We start from the raw sequence: 17,366 nt of genomic DNA on the forward strand, positions 1-17,366 counted from the left end.
TGTTTGTGGTTGGCTTTCTGTACGTAGGAACAGCACGGGAATGAATTCTAAAGTAGACAATGTTGCTGTTGTAACGGTGAATGACACAATGTTATTCAATATTTTTCAACATTTACTACAAATTAGTCAACCCTAACCGTCATGTAGCCAATATATGGTCATGCTGATTGGCATTTGCCGATAGTACACCGATCTGGTTTTGCCTTACAAATCATTCAGCCATGTTTAGCCAGCATGAGCCATCATATAGCCGTATCCGAGATTAGACATCACAACTGATCATTACTGGACATACCCAAATAAATACGACGGCCAATTAGCACAGTGATAGTGAGTGACACTTGCTGGCAGAAAGAGTGTTCCGCACTCACCACGATGGCTATAAGAATGGCGCCGCCCAACACTCCGCAGGATTACCATCCATTAATACTTAACAACGTTAACTATGGAGGGCCTTCCATCCTTTTTCAAGTGGCAGAGCATTGGATGCGTACTTTGAATGTTGTGGTTTCAGATTTCATCGAAGGACAGGATGCTCTTTCGTCCACTTGATTTCCTTTCACTTTGCTTCGTTATTACTACACTAGAGTCTGATAAAAATACAATTAGTGGTTACTATGCTTTTCTTGGCTTAATTATCCGTGAGATTCATTCAATTGTGTCGAACTAAAAAAAAAATGAGTCCCTCAAAAAAAGTGATCTTTTATAAATGGTACTAAATGATATCCCCACATATCCAACAGTGACTTGTGCTAACAAGCGAGTGGATAGCTGTATACTTGTATGCATTTCACCTCATCACGTGGAGTGCTGGAAAGGACAGGGGTAAGTACGCTGAGGTAACGTTTAATGCACCTGAAATAAACGGTCACTGCAATCCAGTTACATTCCCGTAATAGGTACATCTACGTCATCAAGATCTCCCGTTCATTGAAACTGAGAAATTGACGTTTATTTGCAGAGGCTCACCGAGAATGTGGAAGCAATGGAACCTGGCTACACGGAAACTGGACCAACTACACCGAGTGCTTGGAGTTGCTGCCGCAGGTCGGTAAACATTCCAATTCAGTGGGTCGCGACTTCTAAGTCAAATGCAGCGTCACTCCGCAAGCTGTTGTGAGCGCGAATAATTCGCCTAACTAAAAGCTGACGGCAAACCACGACGTCAGAAGAAATCACCCAAACGCCAAGTGGAAAGTGCCTTTCTCGTGTCGGACACTCCTCCGACCTTAAAATTTAACGACTACCTTCTCTTGAACGTGAGGAATCGACTCTGATTATACGAATGCGGAAGGGCACAATCCTGTTAAAAACTGCATTATATCTTTCATTGTACTAAAGGAAATAGAGAAGAAAAATCATCACGTTAATTTTAATTTACCTTCTGTGCAAAAAAAAAAAAACTTAAGAACACTTAGTTACCCATATTCGCTACAAGTAAGCTGTTAATATTGTGCTCTGGTGCCATATTTAGAAAAAAGAGTGGGTTATCACAGCGAAAGAATGATAATGACTAGATAACCTCGTTTCATCGTCACGCAAAACCTAAACAAGGCTAACAGACATCGAAGCAATGGAAGAGCCAGGGGCCAATATTTGTGGTCCTAACAGTGATGCTGTTTTTGTTCGAGCCTTTTGTGCTCAGGATCCGTGGTAACGCTTTCGGGAATAGTAAACACATATCCGCCACAGACAGAAGGTAAATCCCACTGATCCTTACTTGTCCACTGAAAATAAAGTCTACAGTTAGCCCGACAGATGCCGTGCGCGTTACCATAGTGGCACCACTGTCAAGTGAAACTTTGTGGTTACATGAGGTGGTGGCTTATCTACAACATCAGGGCTTCACAAAAAGTGTTTATTAAACTGCAGTTATACAAAACAGCAGACCACCTTATGCGTGGGCTTGTTTTTAAACCAGTGCATGATAGTATGTTCAAGATACAATAAAACTGTACTACAACCTCCAAGCCTAGAAGAGTATTTCATAAAGAGCAGTGATAGAATACATCTGAAAGATTTGCTAAAAATATAAATGCATTACAGACTGATGAAAGGGATGCCACGTGCTTCGCCGTTTCATCAGTGTTCGCGAAGAGGAGCTTTTTTAATCTTTGAATAGGAGTGTAATAATTATGCCATAAATTGGAGTAAATGGAAGTGGAGGAAAGGGCATAAATTCACCGGTATACAGACCGAACGTACAACCTTCGCAACGTCGTAAGTTAATGATGTTTGTTCTTCAAATGTGGCACCTAAGCTGGAAACTGCTTTTGAGAAAGATCCAACCTATGCCTAATTTCGGACGATGGGTCAGATACAGAATGATGCGTGGAAAATGCGTAGAATTGCAAAAGGCATCACACCCTGAGAATTGCATTACGAGTCTGGCGTAAAGCTGTCCACCTGTCACAAAAGGCTCAGCAATGATTCGTCATCACCATCAACAATAACAACGACAACGAAGTATGCAGCTTCATAATCCATCCAAAGGTGGAGGTTTGGCATTTTTATTAACAATAGAATAAGTATCAAGGCAAAAATTGCGCATAAGCTCATATCCCCTGACAGTGAAATTCTCGCCTTAGAAATAACCTTACCAGGCTGCATGCCTTTTTTGGTGGTAAATGCATACTTTCCAACAGGTGCAATAGATACTCGATGTTTAGACGCTGCAGTGACTTCTAGTTATCAAAATAAAATTCTAATTGGCGATTTCAATTCTCATCATACGTGCTGGGGTTTCCGAACTGATCAATGTGGTAAGAGATTGTGGGAGTGGACAGCGGACAACAACTTGTGTTGCCTGAATTCAAGGGCACCTACTTACATTAGTGATAGGTTTCGTTCAGCCTTAGATTTGTGTTTTGTGAGTTCATCACTCACTGGTTTGTCGTGGAGTGCGTGTGATTGTGCAACTAACAGCAATCATTTGCCTATATTATTCGAGATTGCTTGCCAAGTTATAATGTCAGGCTCTCAGACACGAGTATTTATTTATTACACCAAATTTAAAAAAGATTTAGAATCTGCTTTGACAACTCGTTCTGAAGAGCAAGAAGATACGAAAGCCATGAGACTAAGTGCACTGATCAAAAGAACATATAAAAAGGCAGAATTTTTCGTTCAATCCGCAACGAGCACAACCCATAGCCCGTGGTGGAGCTCGGACTGGGTCCGGGATTTCCGACTAAGAAAGGCAGCTGGGAAAAACTTATGTATAACCAGTGCCCCCAAAACTGGTCTGATTACAACTATAATGCTGGAAGTTTTAAACGCACAGTCTATTTAGCTAAGGAAAAATATGATAGAAAACGTTATGATGACCTTTCAAAACCAAGCAACAAAAAGGCGCTGCTTAGATTCATGAGATCACTTAAAATGTTGCCATCTCCAAATAATATAGAATTTAAGATTATGTCCTCGGAAGAAACAAAGAAATCGTTAGAAATCATAGCTAAATGCCTGGAGTGTAGATTTACATCAAATAGGCCTTACGACCTACAAAAACCAGTGTTAACGATGGTAGTTACTGAAGTTACAGAGGAAGAGTTAGAGCAAGTGATACAAGATTTGCCCTCGTCAGCTCCTGGTCTGGATGAAATCACAGTGGCTATGATAAAAATATTACTCAAATTATCACCATGTGATCTACTGAACACTGTAAATTATTCGTTAAAGTATGCCTTGATTCCTTATGAGTGGAAATTAGCTAAAATAGTACCGATACAAAAAAAGACAAGGATTCGGATATGTCATAGAAAACATTCGACCCATTTCTCTTACATCTAATATAGTAAAGCTCATTGAGAGGGTGATCCGTAAAAGAATTAAAATATAAATGAAGGAAAATTTGATAATAAACTTAAATCAAATTGGCTTCAGAACAGATTGCTCAATCTGGTGTGCACACGCAGATTTAGAAAGCCGCATTCAGCTTGCTCGCTAATGAACACAACATGGGGCACTAGTGACATTGGATATAGCTAAGGCATATAGTGTGGAACATTCAGTTTTATTAGACATATTAGAAAGCCATAATCTCCCAAATTATATAATGGCATGAGTGAGGCAATTTTCTAGGAAGATATTTTTATTTTTTTAAGGATGGTTGCGCAACGTCAAAATGCAAACTCGTGGTGTCCCCCAGAGCACTGTATTATCGCCAGTTCTATTTAACATATTAATGAGCACAATCCCACATTGCCAGAACATTAAGGTGTTTGTATATGCCGATGATATTGCATTTTTCACGGCACATAGTGACCTAAATTCTTTATATCGAAATTTACAGAGATATGCAAATATGCTGGAGAGATGGCTAGATGCAATCTGCATGACCTTAAATGTAAACAAGACTCATTCTCATTAGCATATCCCATCTCAATTCCCATATGTTATCAACAAGAGCCCATTCCGCAGGTGGAATCGCTCAAATATTTGGGAGTAATTTATAATTCTAACCTAAACTGGACTCCCCACATAGAAAGCATGGCACCTAAAGCACAACGCGCCTTAGGAATTTTTCGTAGACTAAGCAGCCGCCGATATGGTCTACGCAGAAGCACAACGCTTATGATATATAAAATGTATATGTGACTAATGCTAGAATTTGGGTGCGTATTGTTCTCAGGTGGCCCTGCTTACAAAATAAAGCCTCTGGTTATGCTTGAACGAGAAGCCTTGAGATTGTGTCTAGGGCTTCCTAGGTTTGTAACAAACAATGTTTTGTATCAGGAAGCACGATTACCTATATTGCCTTCTCGTTTTCGTATCCTAACGGTTCAGGCGTTTCTGAAATTTTATAACTATACGCCAAGACAATCTGAATGTGCTTTTATAAATCACCCAGACACCTTTTTTCTTGCCCATTGGCCAAGGTTTCGAACTCCTCAGACTACTTTTGTCCAGAAACAACTGGATAGGATAAATGGAAAAATTCGAAATGTGATTGCGGCGCAGGTTACAAATCGAATTCTATCTTAAGATAGAATTCGATGAGATTTTCCCCTCTAAGCCCAATATACAATCCTATAAGATCCTAAATAGCCGAGCGCAGGATTATCTTGCACACGCACAAAAGAATAATATTATAGCCACAGATGCTTCAGTAATGGATGAAAAGACAGGTGTAGGTATATACTCCCATTCGCTTGACTGGCCTTCTTCATTAAGAATACCGGATTTCACCCCCGTTTTTCAAGCTGAACTGTTGGCAATAGTTCTAGCGCTTCGAAAGCTACCTTTGAATGCCTAAACGTGATCATAATTACGGATTCCCTGTCAGTATGTACGTCGATTACGGCGTCAACAAAATCGATGGCCTTAAACACGCTCTTTATGCTAGTCGCTCCTCAGCTGCAGCTACTGAAATTAGTATGGGTGCCTGGTCATTGCGGCTTAGAAGTAAATGAAATCGTCGAGTCTCTAGCACGGGCAGCATTGGAAGGTCCAGTACTATCAGTCCTTCCCGAAGTGGCCACTATAACTGTGACAAAATACAGAAAACTTTCGCTTCGTGCAGACGCTATGGAAGCAATAATGTCCACACCAGAATTTGCTCACTTACGATTTCCGTGGAAAATTCATTGGTGTTCTACAAGACCGTTGCAAGCCATAATAACCAAATTTCGATGTCGTGTCCCCCCGTTAAATTTCTATTCACATAAGGCTGGTCTGGCGCTATCACCGCTATGCAACTTTTGTTCAGAATCGGAAACAATAAAGCACTATTTTTTAGCATGTCGCCGATACAAATTGCTCAGAAAAAAAGGACTTTTAGTCATCCCATTCGCTAGCCTGGGGCTGAACTTCAATATAGAAAATATACTTTCCTTCGGGGCTGTCAATCTGGGCTTCAGCCAAGAGAACGTTTTTGATGCAGTTTGCAAGTACTTTATGAAAGTAAAAGAACTAAGCTTTTAATTGTGTGATTAATATTCTTGCACAAATATTCTAGCATAAACAGGAGCTTTGTTTACAGAAAATATTAATGCTTTATTCTGGCACGTGTACACAACAGTTACATGCCACCGATATGAGGAAAAAGGAAACAGACGAAACTGTTTCCTGACAAGGCCCACGTCCCGGCAATTCCTATTCAAGGTAATGAATGCATTGTCTAATCTGAACGAGTGACAAACAATTATTGCACTCCTTTCATTCCACCTAAGGGGTCTTTTACTTTTTTCTATTTTTAGAGGATTGTTTCAATATTGAATATAAAACAAAGTCTCACTGATTAAAGTCATCGATTCTTGGCCGATCCTCCTGTGTGGGCATGAGCCATGGCTGTGGGATCATCATCATCATAGGTACATGTATTGTTTTAATGGCACGCAGTGGGTAATTCGCTACTTCACATTATGGCAAGTTACGGCGTAATGGGCACTTAGCAACTGTACACTTGCAGTAGATTCATTGGGCGAGTTTACAAAGGCAAATATTATGCCCACATGGCATCCACGGCATCTATCAGGGCCGACAGATGAGAAAGCGATTCGAATGCTGCCCAATATGCCATCGCATTTCACTTTTAAATGCGAAGTTCAAGGGCCCTCCAATCTTTCTTTGTTTATCAGCCTGTGGCAAGTGTTTGTTAATCTTTCTTTGTTTATCAGCGTGTGCCAAGTGTTCGTTTCTTTTTCCTCTTATCTTTTTACAGCATCTTTGTGAGCTTTCGTTAACCTTACGCTAACTAAAAGTGACGGTAAGGAAAAAATATTAGCGTGAGTAGTATTACTCCATTCAAACTCTCCGATGCCCTCTGTGCATATGCAAGGCTCTAAGCACCCACCTGTTTACCTGATTACTAGTAATATACAGATAACCAGTGATCACTGATGACTAGTACTTACGTCGTATAGCATGTGCAGCATATATGCCTGAATTCCTCTTCTATTTTCTTTCTTTAACATGATCTTCCTGATCTTTCGTTAATTTTTGCTAACAATTAGGAAAATTAACGGCTAACGTAACATTGTGATGCCATTTAAATTCATATGGGTTCTTTATACATGCAAGTCTCTCTGTATTTCTTATTGTTTTTACATCTTTTTTATCTTTCTTGAGCATTTGTTTTAAAAAACTGCACGTAAGCAGAGGAAAGGCTAACTAATTACTTTTAAACCGTTTATACTAGCATGGGTTGTTTCAAAGTTATTAGGACCTTTGTTCACCTTTATAACGAGCAATTAACACCCCCCTCCCTACACACACACACACACACACACACACACACACACACACACACACACACAAATCGTTTTTTTAAGTGCCATAATTGCCTGCATCATCAGCGCATTGCAGTGCACATTTACCATTCATGTAATATTTAGTTTGTTTTCCATGTTGACGTTTCTTCATCGCACTACAAATCCACCTCACATATTTTCGGTGCCAATGGTAACTTTCAACTTTTAATCAATGCAACCTGCTCGTAGCGCCGTAACCAGCTCTGATTACATTCTTTCTTGTTTCATATTCATTCGCATTATTATCGCAGCCAGTCTTCAATTGGATTTATTAACACTCACGGGTGCCCTCTGCAAATCTTTCTCCCCGGCCGCGTTGTCACGGTAGACACGGTGCAAATGTAGGTGAAGGCTACGCGCACACTCGAAAGTCTAAAAATGATAGGACTCTTACGTTTCGCAACTCTAACCCCCGTATTCACAAACGTTCCTCGACTCGACTTCCATCCTTCACTTGACAGAGTTGAGCACTGCGCCACCGCTCGGCTGAAAACGACGCTGCGCTACGCAAGAATCGCTGCAGATTGTCGCTGATATGCAGGGACTTACCGTGCCTAGAGACGGTGCTCTGATCGGCTTTATCAAGTGAAGGTGAAGCGTTGAGTTCTAGACGTTCTAGAGTACCGGGGTAAGTGTGGTACGCGGGTTTAGAGCCACATCCTTCTCGTCCACTTATGAATCTTCGTTCTTTCGTGGATGCCTCAAGCGTACTACAAAAAAAAAAATATATGTCTTTCAGCATGACACTTGCCGTTGTAAGCTCTCCTGTAAGGCAGTAAGACGGAGCCATCGCAAATAAGTTCACGATGGCTCCTGTAAGGCTCCAACTGCAAGCGCTCTTTTAAAGTACCCACTATGCCATAGTTGACAATTTCGCGAAGCCTTGCGGCTGCAAGTTGCAAACTAGGAGTCTGTAAGGCAATAGACGCACCTACCTTGCTGCTCATAATTGATGCTATGATCCATGACGATGATGATCATAGTGATGATGATGAATGGTGGTGGAGCCCTTTGTAATAGAAGGCAGCTTTAAACGGCTCACTCGCTCTGAACTTCGCGTGAAGTGACAACTGCTGAGATTCTGCGCTTGTGCCACAAGTTTTAAGCACTGATTCAAGCATTGGTGTGACCCAGTGGTAGGGCACTTGGCTGCCACTCAGAATGCTGTGGTTCGATTTTGGCTCGTACTCCGGGTTTTATTTTTCGCATACAAGGGAGAATTGAATGGATGGATGGATGGATGGATGGATGGATGGATGGATGGATGGATGGATGGATGGATGGATGGATGGATGGATGGATGGATGGATGGATGGATGGATGGATGGATGGATGGATGGATGGATGGATGGATGGATGGATGGATGGATGGATGGATGGATGGATGGATGGATGGATGGATGGATGGATGGATGGATGGATGGATGGATGGATGGATGGATGGATGGATGGATGGATGGATGGATGGATGGATGGATGGATGGATGGATGGATGGATGGATGGATGGATGGATGGATGGATGGATGGATGGATGGATGGATGGATGGATGGATGGATGGATGGATGGATGGATGGATGGATGGATGGATGGATGGATGGATGGATGGATGGATGGATGGATGGATGGATGGATGGATGGATGGATGGATGGATGGATGGATGGATGGATGGATGGATGGATGGATGGATGGATGGATGGATGGATGGATGGATGGATGGATGGATGGATGGATGGATGGATGGATGGATGGATGGATGGATGGATGGATGGATGGATGGATGGATGGATGGATGGATGGATGGATGGATGGATGGATGGACGGACGGACGATGGATGGATGGATGGATGGACGGACGGACGGACGGACGGATGGATCAATTGATTTGTGGGGTTTAACGTCCCAAAACCACCATATGATTATGAGAGACGCCGTAGTGGAGGGCTCCGGAAATTTTGACCACCTGGGGTTCTTTAACGTGCGCCCAAATCTGAGCACACGGGCCTACAACATTTCCGCCTCCATCGGAAATGCAGCCGCCGCAGCCGGGAATCGAACCCGCGACCTGCGGGTCAGCAGCCGAGTACCTTAGCCACTAGACCACCACGGCGGGGCGATGGATGGATGGATGGATGGATGGATGGATGGATGGATGGATGGATGGATGGATGGATGGATGGATGGGTGGATGGGTGGATGGATGGATGGATGGATGGATGGATGGATGGATGGATGGATGGATGGATGGATGGATGGATGGATGGATGGATGGATGGATGGATGGATGGATGGGTGGATGGATATGGCTGTACCCTTTAGATCGGGCGGTGGGTATCGCCACCAAGCCGTAATACTTAAATTTCCGCTGGTGGACAACGCCACCAACGCTGCATTTTCTGCGGCACGAGCTCTTTATCGCTATTACATTAATGTGAATGTCAACTAAGTGTGGTGGTAGCTTGCTCCATTTGCTAACTGGCGTTTACCCACGCGGGCGAAGTATTACTATCTCTGACGTCAATGTGGCTTCCGCGAATGAGTCGAGCCCTTGAACACGCTAAGCGTATGTTGGAAACGGGGACGTCAGATCGGGAATGTTAGCACATGAAAGGATGTCATATTACTCCCCACCAATTCAGTAGCTTTACAAGCTTTGACCCAGAACGCTCGCATTTTGTTACAATTAGGTATTCTGAAGCATCATATAAAATGTTCAGATGCTTTTTTGTTATTGCGAGGATAGTTTTGTACACGCACTTTTCCTTTCGGTCTATTTGCGGTATGGCGTGTTTTTTTTTGTCAGGCTAACGTTAAAAAATAGAAAGAAAAAGGAACAACAGCAACACGTACTAGCGACAATAACTATCCTCAGAAGCAATCACATATTTTAGCCTATGGCTCCCTTAATGACAGGTCATTAAGAGCTGTTCCCAAAAGAGTGACCTCAAAACAGTCATTTATTCACCTTTTTTATTTTTTTTAAAGCCGAGTTTTTGAAGCAAGCTTCTGTTTGTCGTTTTTCATGATCACTGGAGAGCCATACACAGTCCTGAATGATTGTGAGTAACTTTAATTAAGACGTCATTGATTATTTTGGGACTTGTAATTACGTGGTGCGAGCGCGCAGTAGTGAATGATGAAGAAATTTGGCCTGCGTCCTGTGTCCAGTGTCAGCTAGCCCTTGTAAATTTCAGTACGCCTTTTTGCAAGACATTTTTGTACTGCGGCAGAAGTGGCTTGAAAAGGCAATCTGTTTGTGATAGAACAAGGCCAGGACATTTCAGATCCGCTGTCCCTTTTTTTTTCAAGCGGAATCTTTGAGATTTTAGTACTTCCGGGATGCTCGAACAGTAATCATTATCATCATTAATCGTACGCACTTGCTCTGTTTTATTACATTGATGTTTCGCTCCCATGACACGTGCGCCGATATGGCTGCAACATGTAATGCAACACATTTTGGTGGGCGAGCCTGTTACGTGGCTAAATATCACGAAACATCGCGTAACAACTACTCACGGGGCTGAAAACTATGTTAAAACACACGTGAAAATATCCCGTGAGTTTCGGTGACATCAATTTATGCTATTATTAATTACGCACCACCACACGATAAAATAGGCGCATGACTAAAAGCAACGTAACATTACGTAAAAAGCAGTCGCGTGAACAAAAGTAACATCAGAACTACAGGCACTTGAATGAAGTCACGAAATATTGCACAACAGCTGCTCGCGTGGCATGTTCCCGCCATAAATCAGGGAGCATGCTGCCACAAGACAAATAAGGCAACATCAAGTCACATGATTGAAATCATGCACGTAGCATTAGGTGACGTTGACACGTGATACGTGGGGTTTAACGCCTCAAAACCATCATATAATTATGAGAGACGCCATAGTGGAAGACTCCGGAAATTTCGATCCATTGAGGTTCTTTAACGTGCACCTAAATCTGAACACACTGGCCTAAGGCATTTTCGCCTCCATAGAAAATGGAGCAGCCGTTGCCGGGATTTGATCCTGCGACCTGCGGATCGGCAGCCGAGTACCTTAGCAGCTATACCACCACGGCGGGGCATCATTGGGTAACGTAGCTGAAATCACGTAACATCACGTAACAATGAGTCACGTGATATGTTCCCGCAAAAACGACGTAGCCTGATAGTTACGTGAGTGAATTATGTAACCTCAGGTAACCGTTCACCATGTGACACTTTGCCGTAAAAAACACGTAACAGCTGGTCACGTCACTCAAATACTAGACGCGTGACTAGAATAACCTGACGTCATGTAACTTGAAAAGTGAGTAAGAATCACGTAACACTCGCGTAACGACTACGCACGTGACTAAACAGGCATAACTACTCGTCACGTGTCAGAAATCGCATAGCAGCACGTGAATAGTCGGGTGTCATGTTCCCGCCAAACCACGCAAATTCTAATGGCGTGACATTTCCCCGCCAAAAACCCCGTGACAAGCCGCCGACCGGAACCGGAGAAGCAAAACCGAGTCTAGCTATGCTCAGCACTGCTATCAAAAAATAAGCATTCTCAAGCAAAAGCATGAAATTTCTAGCAAAACTTACCCAGGTGGAACCCCGGCTTTGATCTTTTTACCACCCTTACACTACAACAGCTAGCTGCACACTTTTTTTAAAGAAAAAGTAAATCACAACTGTTATTTACAGAGCTCTCACTTTTCCAGTGCCTTGAAATGGGTTACAAGCCGATACGAAAAGAAGATGATGAAAAAAAAATAAAACTGATGTTTAAAATATGTTAATGTCTCAGTCATCGGCTTCGTTTAGCATTTCTCCACTTCCGGAAATCTCCATTTGCGGAAATGCCTTTCAAGTATTCACATATTGATTCATTTCTATATAATAAAAGAGAGAAAGAGAGAGACGGGGGTTGCATGCAGATGTCAATATCGATGGAAATGATCTGCTGGCTCTCAATTTCTCGCGAAAACACGTTTTTCGCATTGTTCCAAACGAGATACCTCTAACACTCATATAACGTCTCGCTAAATAATGCGAAGGATTATTTTATTATTTTTTTTCTTTGCTAGTTCTTTCTTGGCAAACCTTGGAAACCACTAATATTGAACGGTATACGAGTTCTCGCTTTTTTTCTTTCATCGCAGTCGGGGCCCAGCAGCATTCCAGCCATAGCGAGCTACATTCTTCTGGTCTTCTCGCTCGTCAGCCTGGTGGCACTGTGTGTGACTCTATTCATCTTCACGTACTTCAAGTAAGTGCGCACTTCACTTGATCTTTTAGGGGCGAAGCTCGTTATGGCGTTGGTCTGTGGCTCCTCCTCCTCCGTATGTATGTATGTATGTATGTATGTATGTATGTATGTATGTATGTATGTATGTATGTATGTATGTATGTATGTATGTATGTATGTATGTATGTATGTATGTATGTATGTATGTATGTATGTATGTATGTATGTATGTATGTATGTATGTATGTATGTATGTATGTATGTATGTACGCAGCCACCCGTGGCACATACCCGCTCTAGAGGGGGCATGTGCATAGGGGTTGCGAGATGGGAGATGGCGGTACGGTGTGTTCACTAGATGGACACACGGACGGAGGGACAGACAGACTAGCAGACGGACGGACGGACGGATGGATGAATAGATGGATGTGTGGACGTACGGACGGATGAATGCACGAACAGACTGACAGACGAATGGACGGACTCACGAACAGATGTATGGACAGACGAATGGACGCATGGATTGACGCACGGATGGTCGCACGGACAGACGGAAGCAAGAACGAACGGATGGGTGGAAGCACGGACAGGCTGATGGATGCTTCGGCCCACTCATCATCATTCACTCCGCGAATATGCTGTAATTCTTTGTGTATGGCAGCTGTATACCCTAACACACACGCACGTAGAAAAGAAGGGGAATTTGAGTTTGCCAGTGCGTCTCTTCTTGAGCTTCCGCAGAATGTGATTTGCAGGAAACTTAATACGACAAATCGTTCTGAAAGTATAGACAGCATGGGTTAGCGGTAGAAGCTTAATAATCAGAACCTTGGAACTCGGTAAACTTGGCAAGCGACGTGGTAGTGACAGTGGAGACGTCAAAGTAAGTGTCAAGTATAAATACCTAAATAAGTTAGTACAACACAAGAACATTTGTGCGTTGTAATACGAATGCGTAGGAGCAAAAACATGATATGGAGAATCAAATACTCTAATTTATTCGCCGACAGAGGATAGGGATGGCTGGACATAGAGTAAAATCCCGGATAAATTGGCTTGAGACATTCGAGAAAGAAATAGTTTTCGAATGTGAAGCAAAATCCTACATAGTTTCTCAACGTTAGATGAAGACAAATAGAAAGCGATTTTAATTTCAGGGGGCCAGTCGCAATACAATAACGGTATAATATACCACCACACCAATTTTATCGCAATCATGCATGAAGCATTACGTTCGGTGAAGAAAGTTAGTACGACGCAGTAGCAGGGCCTTGTTTTGAAGAGATTAAAACAGTTTGTCGCCTAAGAACAGCGGTTTTTTCTATCTATATGTGAATTATTAGACTTATAGAAGCATATATATTTCATGATTCCCATCTAGTGGATGGTATGCGGAAGTGACCTGTTGAGTGTGTTTTATCAGGAATTGTCGCCTGTCCTCAATAACCACCACTACGCTGTCACTCAACCATTTCCGAGAAGTACTGCAATCGATACATTCGCCATGCTGTCGCGAGAAAATACAACACGCAGCCGCTTTGGAACGACTGACTGTTTTTTTTTTCTTTTTTATAATGATGGTGATGCTCCTTGGATGATTGCCACCTATCCGCCTAGGTGAATATTGGTCAAGAGTGAGGTGTATCACCTGCTTTGAAAATTTCTTAGTGCTAATAGGGCTTACTACAGAGTGTTGTTAGTAAATTCGAAGAGTAAAAACAGAGTTTTCTATATTACCGAAGCCTTGCAGACATTCAGACAAGGCTTGCGCTGAGAGATCACATGTGTAACAGTTTTAGTTCCGCGAAACTCGGTTAAAGAAAGTGTGCCCATCATTATTGTTTCGGTGTTGGGGCGCAGCTCGAGTGCGGGACCTAAAAATTTTTTTGATAGATAGAAGCTGTGACGGCACAGGCTTTTTACGGTGAAAGTTTTTATGAGATCACAACTCGGGTCCCGCACGCGCAGTTGTCCGCCGCCACCACTGCTGCCACCGCAACTGGTGTCCGTAACACCATCGCGCGAAGTTAGAGAAGAACCTAGCACCAATGACCCAGTGGGGCTTCAACCCGGGTCCCTTGCGGTACCAGCCCAGTATTCTACCACAGAGCCACACCGGTGCTTGGATCTTGCTAGCAAACTTGCATAAGACAGGCTTGATGTCGGGAAAGCAATCGCGTTAATACGACTTTTAAAGCTTTTTAAAACAGTGAAAGAACAACCAGTCGTCGCACAATGAGAATAGCGTAACGAGTGGGTCGTCCAATGCTTCAACTCATTACAAAATCTTGTTCTTCTAGCCCAATTAACTGCGGCGCGTACCGACTTCAACCATAATTCCTCATCGTCGTCAGTCACTGCATGAGCAATTGGCAAAAAATTCCTTGCAGGTGTTTAGCGTATACCACGCTTCTCAAAAGAATGACGAAAAATAGCATAGCGAATGCCAGCCTATAGTATCCAAAAGACTTATTATTATTGCCCTAGTGGGTATCAAGCAAGTGTGCTTGCAGTAGTTACCCAATGAGTGTTTTGCTTTGTAAGGCCTCTCACTTGCTTTTGCTGTGACTGCGCAGCGCCTTCCGTGCAGGCCTGGCGTCTTTTTAACAGCCCGTGTTCATTAAGTACATCGCAGACAATGTAATAAAACCCGCGTATTCTTGACAAAGAGTGCATTCCGGCTAGATTTCTGCATTTAGGACGATTTACAATGTGTGCAACTTAAATATATATCCTGCCGAGTGAACGTTAAGCTGTCTGAGTCGTGTTTACTCCAGACATTCCCGAAAATCTAAAACAGGTACAGTGGAAATGAACAGCAGGGTGCTCTGGGAGAATATCCCCATCTTATTATACATAACCAAGTTTTATTAATAACTTGGAGTTCTGCCTGAGCCATCGTAGATCCTTGCCTCTTTCATAGGAGAGATCAAAATTCTCCTACGCCAAGATCCTTACCACGCTCCCTGATAGAGTAGCTGTCAGGGGCGTGAAAAACTGCACTGTTAACGTAGATTGCAGCAACTCATCTTCAGCCTTGTGGCCCAACAGCATATATAGGAAACTGCCTCGAAAACGCTTGACTAGCGTGGGTATATAGGCTTCCCTGTGCTTCACGCCTCGGCCAGCAACCCCCGAGCCATTTTTGTACGCCTTGATCTTCAAAGAAGCGGCCCCCGTTATAAAGTTGAGAGTTGACTGATTGCGGCGTAAAACCTCTCGTAACGCTCTCGCTGTCCGCATATTTGACATTGTTTATCGCTCCTTTTGAAGCGCCTCGACGCCGGCGCTAAGAAGCATTCCAGCTGACATCGTGGTAAAGTCTGCGTAAGCGTTTAACAACCTTCCTCACTCTTCACGGTGTCATAAACAGCCAGTTGGCCGACGCTGGCTGGCATTGTGAGCACGTGGCGTTGTGGTAATCTATCCCCGTGTCAGAAGTGGGAGACTCTCTGCGTGTGACAAGCCATTGCTCAAGATCTAAAGAGGTCACTCGAGTGCATTTTCGGTTCGCTACCTTGGAGAACGCCGCGTAATTGGAACAGCAGTGAATTAGCGGCAGGGTTTTCTACTGTGAGAGTTGCTGTACAGCGCATCAAACACGAGTTGCCCACGCAAGTGTGTCATACCTTGCGACTAGCAGACAGCACTGCAGAGTTTGGTGTTTGTCCAGCTAAGTGGACTCATGGGCAATTTGTGGATGAATTAAGAAATTACTATCATCAAGCTCGATCGAAACGATGCGATATGTTATATTGATGGCTATAAGAGCTTAGGGCCTGTATACGCGCTATCCGCACCGTCGTACCACACGTGCCGCCGTACCACACGTGCCGGAAAACTTACCACACGTAAGCGAAGAGCGAAAGAGCGCCCATGCTTATTCACCCTTCGCTGCGCGTGGCAGGTGCCCCGGCACCTGTGTGGATAGTGCGTTTACAGGCCCTTACAAGTATTACTTGCTAACAAGTAGATCTTGACGCAGGTCCATTAGCCCACAAAGCGCTCGAGTGCTTCAAATTGTTTTCCTAGGCTTTATATGCACGCAGACAGCTTCATTTGCTAAATCTATACATTACACGCACATTTTGGTCGCCTCCTATATCTGTAATGTTGCCGCCTGCGTAAACTTCATTCCTCTTTGAACCTACAACCTTCGTAAGTTTCCCCGTTTTGGTGTTGCATTCACAAAAGCGCACTTTTTTTTAATTAAAATGTTGAAATGGGAGAGGTTGGTGCCATTATGGGGGCACCGGCTACTCCTTTTCTCTTAGTAGGCTAGATGTGCCGTAAGATCAACACTAAGGGCACAAATTGCGAGTCTGTACAAAATACTATGCGAAAGCACGCATTAACGAAACTTCACAGGTCAGTTCACATACAGGGTAATAGGTTCATATGTTCCACCACAAGGTCAGTTCTCCTAACATGACAGGCGCACTCGTTTCGCAATGAAGTGGCGGACACCGGTATTAATTTGTCTCCTGCGGAACCAGTATCATATCATACGTAACTGTCATACGTATATCATATGTAACTGTCATATCATACGTAACTGTCGTTATCATATTCCTCCGGTCTCGAGCAAAGCTTGCATACAGCTTGCTGAATTATTTTAGTACACATCTAATGTTTAATAATCTGCTATAAAAGCAGAGACAACAGTCAAACAAAAACCGACGTTAACCTGACATGGCGCCTGTATTATAGGAATACGTGCGGAGTGTTCATATATATATATATATATATATATATATATATATATATATATATATATATATATATATATATATAGACAGACAGACAGACAGACAGACAGACAGACAGACAGACAGACAGACAGACAGACAGACAGACAGACAGACAGACAGACAGACAG

The 17,366-nt window shown here is 43.0% G+C and overlaps 1 protein-coding gene across 1 annotated transcript in view; it reads left to right on the forward strand.

The window, feature by feature from the left end:
* The window catches only part of LOC142767283 (corticotropin-releasing factor receptor 1-like), a 252,161-nt gene that overhangs the window by 118,645 nt on the left and 116,150 nt on the right, over window positions 1-17,366 (forward strand). Inside the window, exons 3-4 of the mRNA XM_075868675.1 lie at window positions 962-1,047; window positions 12,402-12,508. Coding sequence (XP_075724790.1) covers window positions 962-1,047; window positions 12,402-12,508 — 193 coding nt within the window. The remainder of the gene's footprint in view (window positions 1-961; window positions 1,048-12,401; window positions 12,509-17,366) is intronic.

The sequence above is a fragment of the Rhipicephalus microplus genome, chromosome 1 (genome assembly GCF_043290135.1).
Source record: "Rhipicephalus microplus isolate Deutch F79 chromosome 1, USDA_Rmic, whole genome shotgun sequence".
NCBI lineage: Eukaryota > Metazoa > Arthropoda > Arachnida > Ixodida > Ixodidae > Rhipicephalus > Rhipicephalus microplus.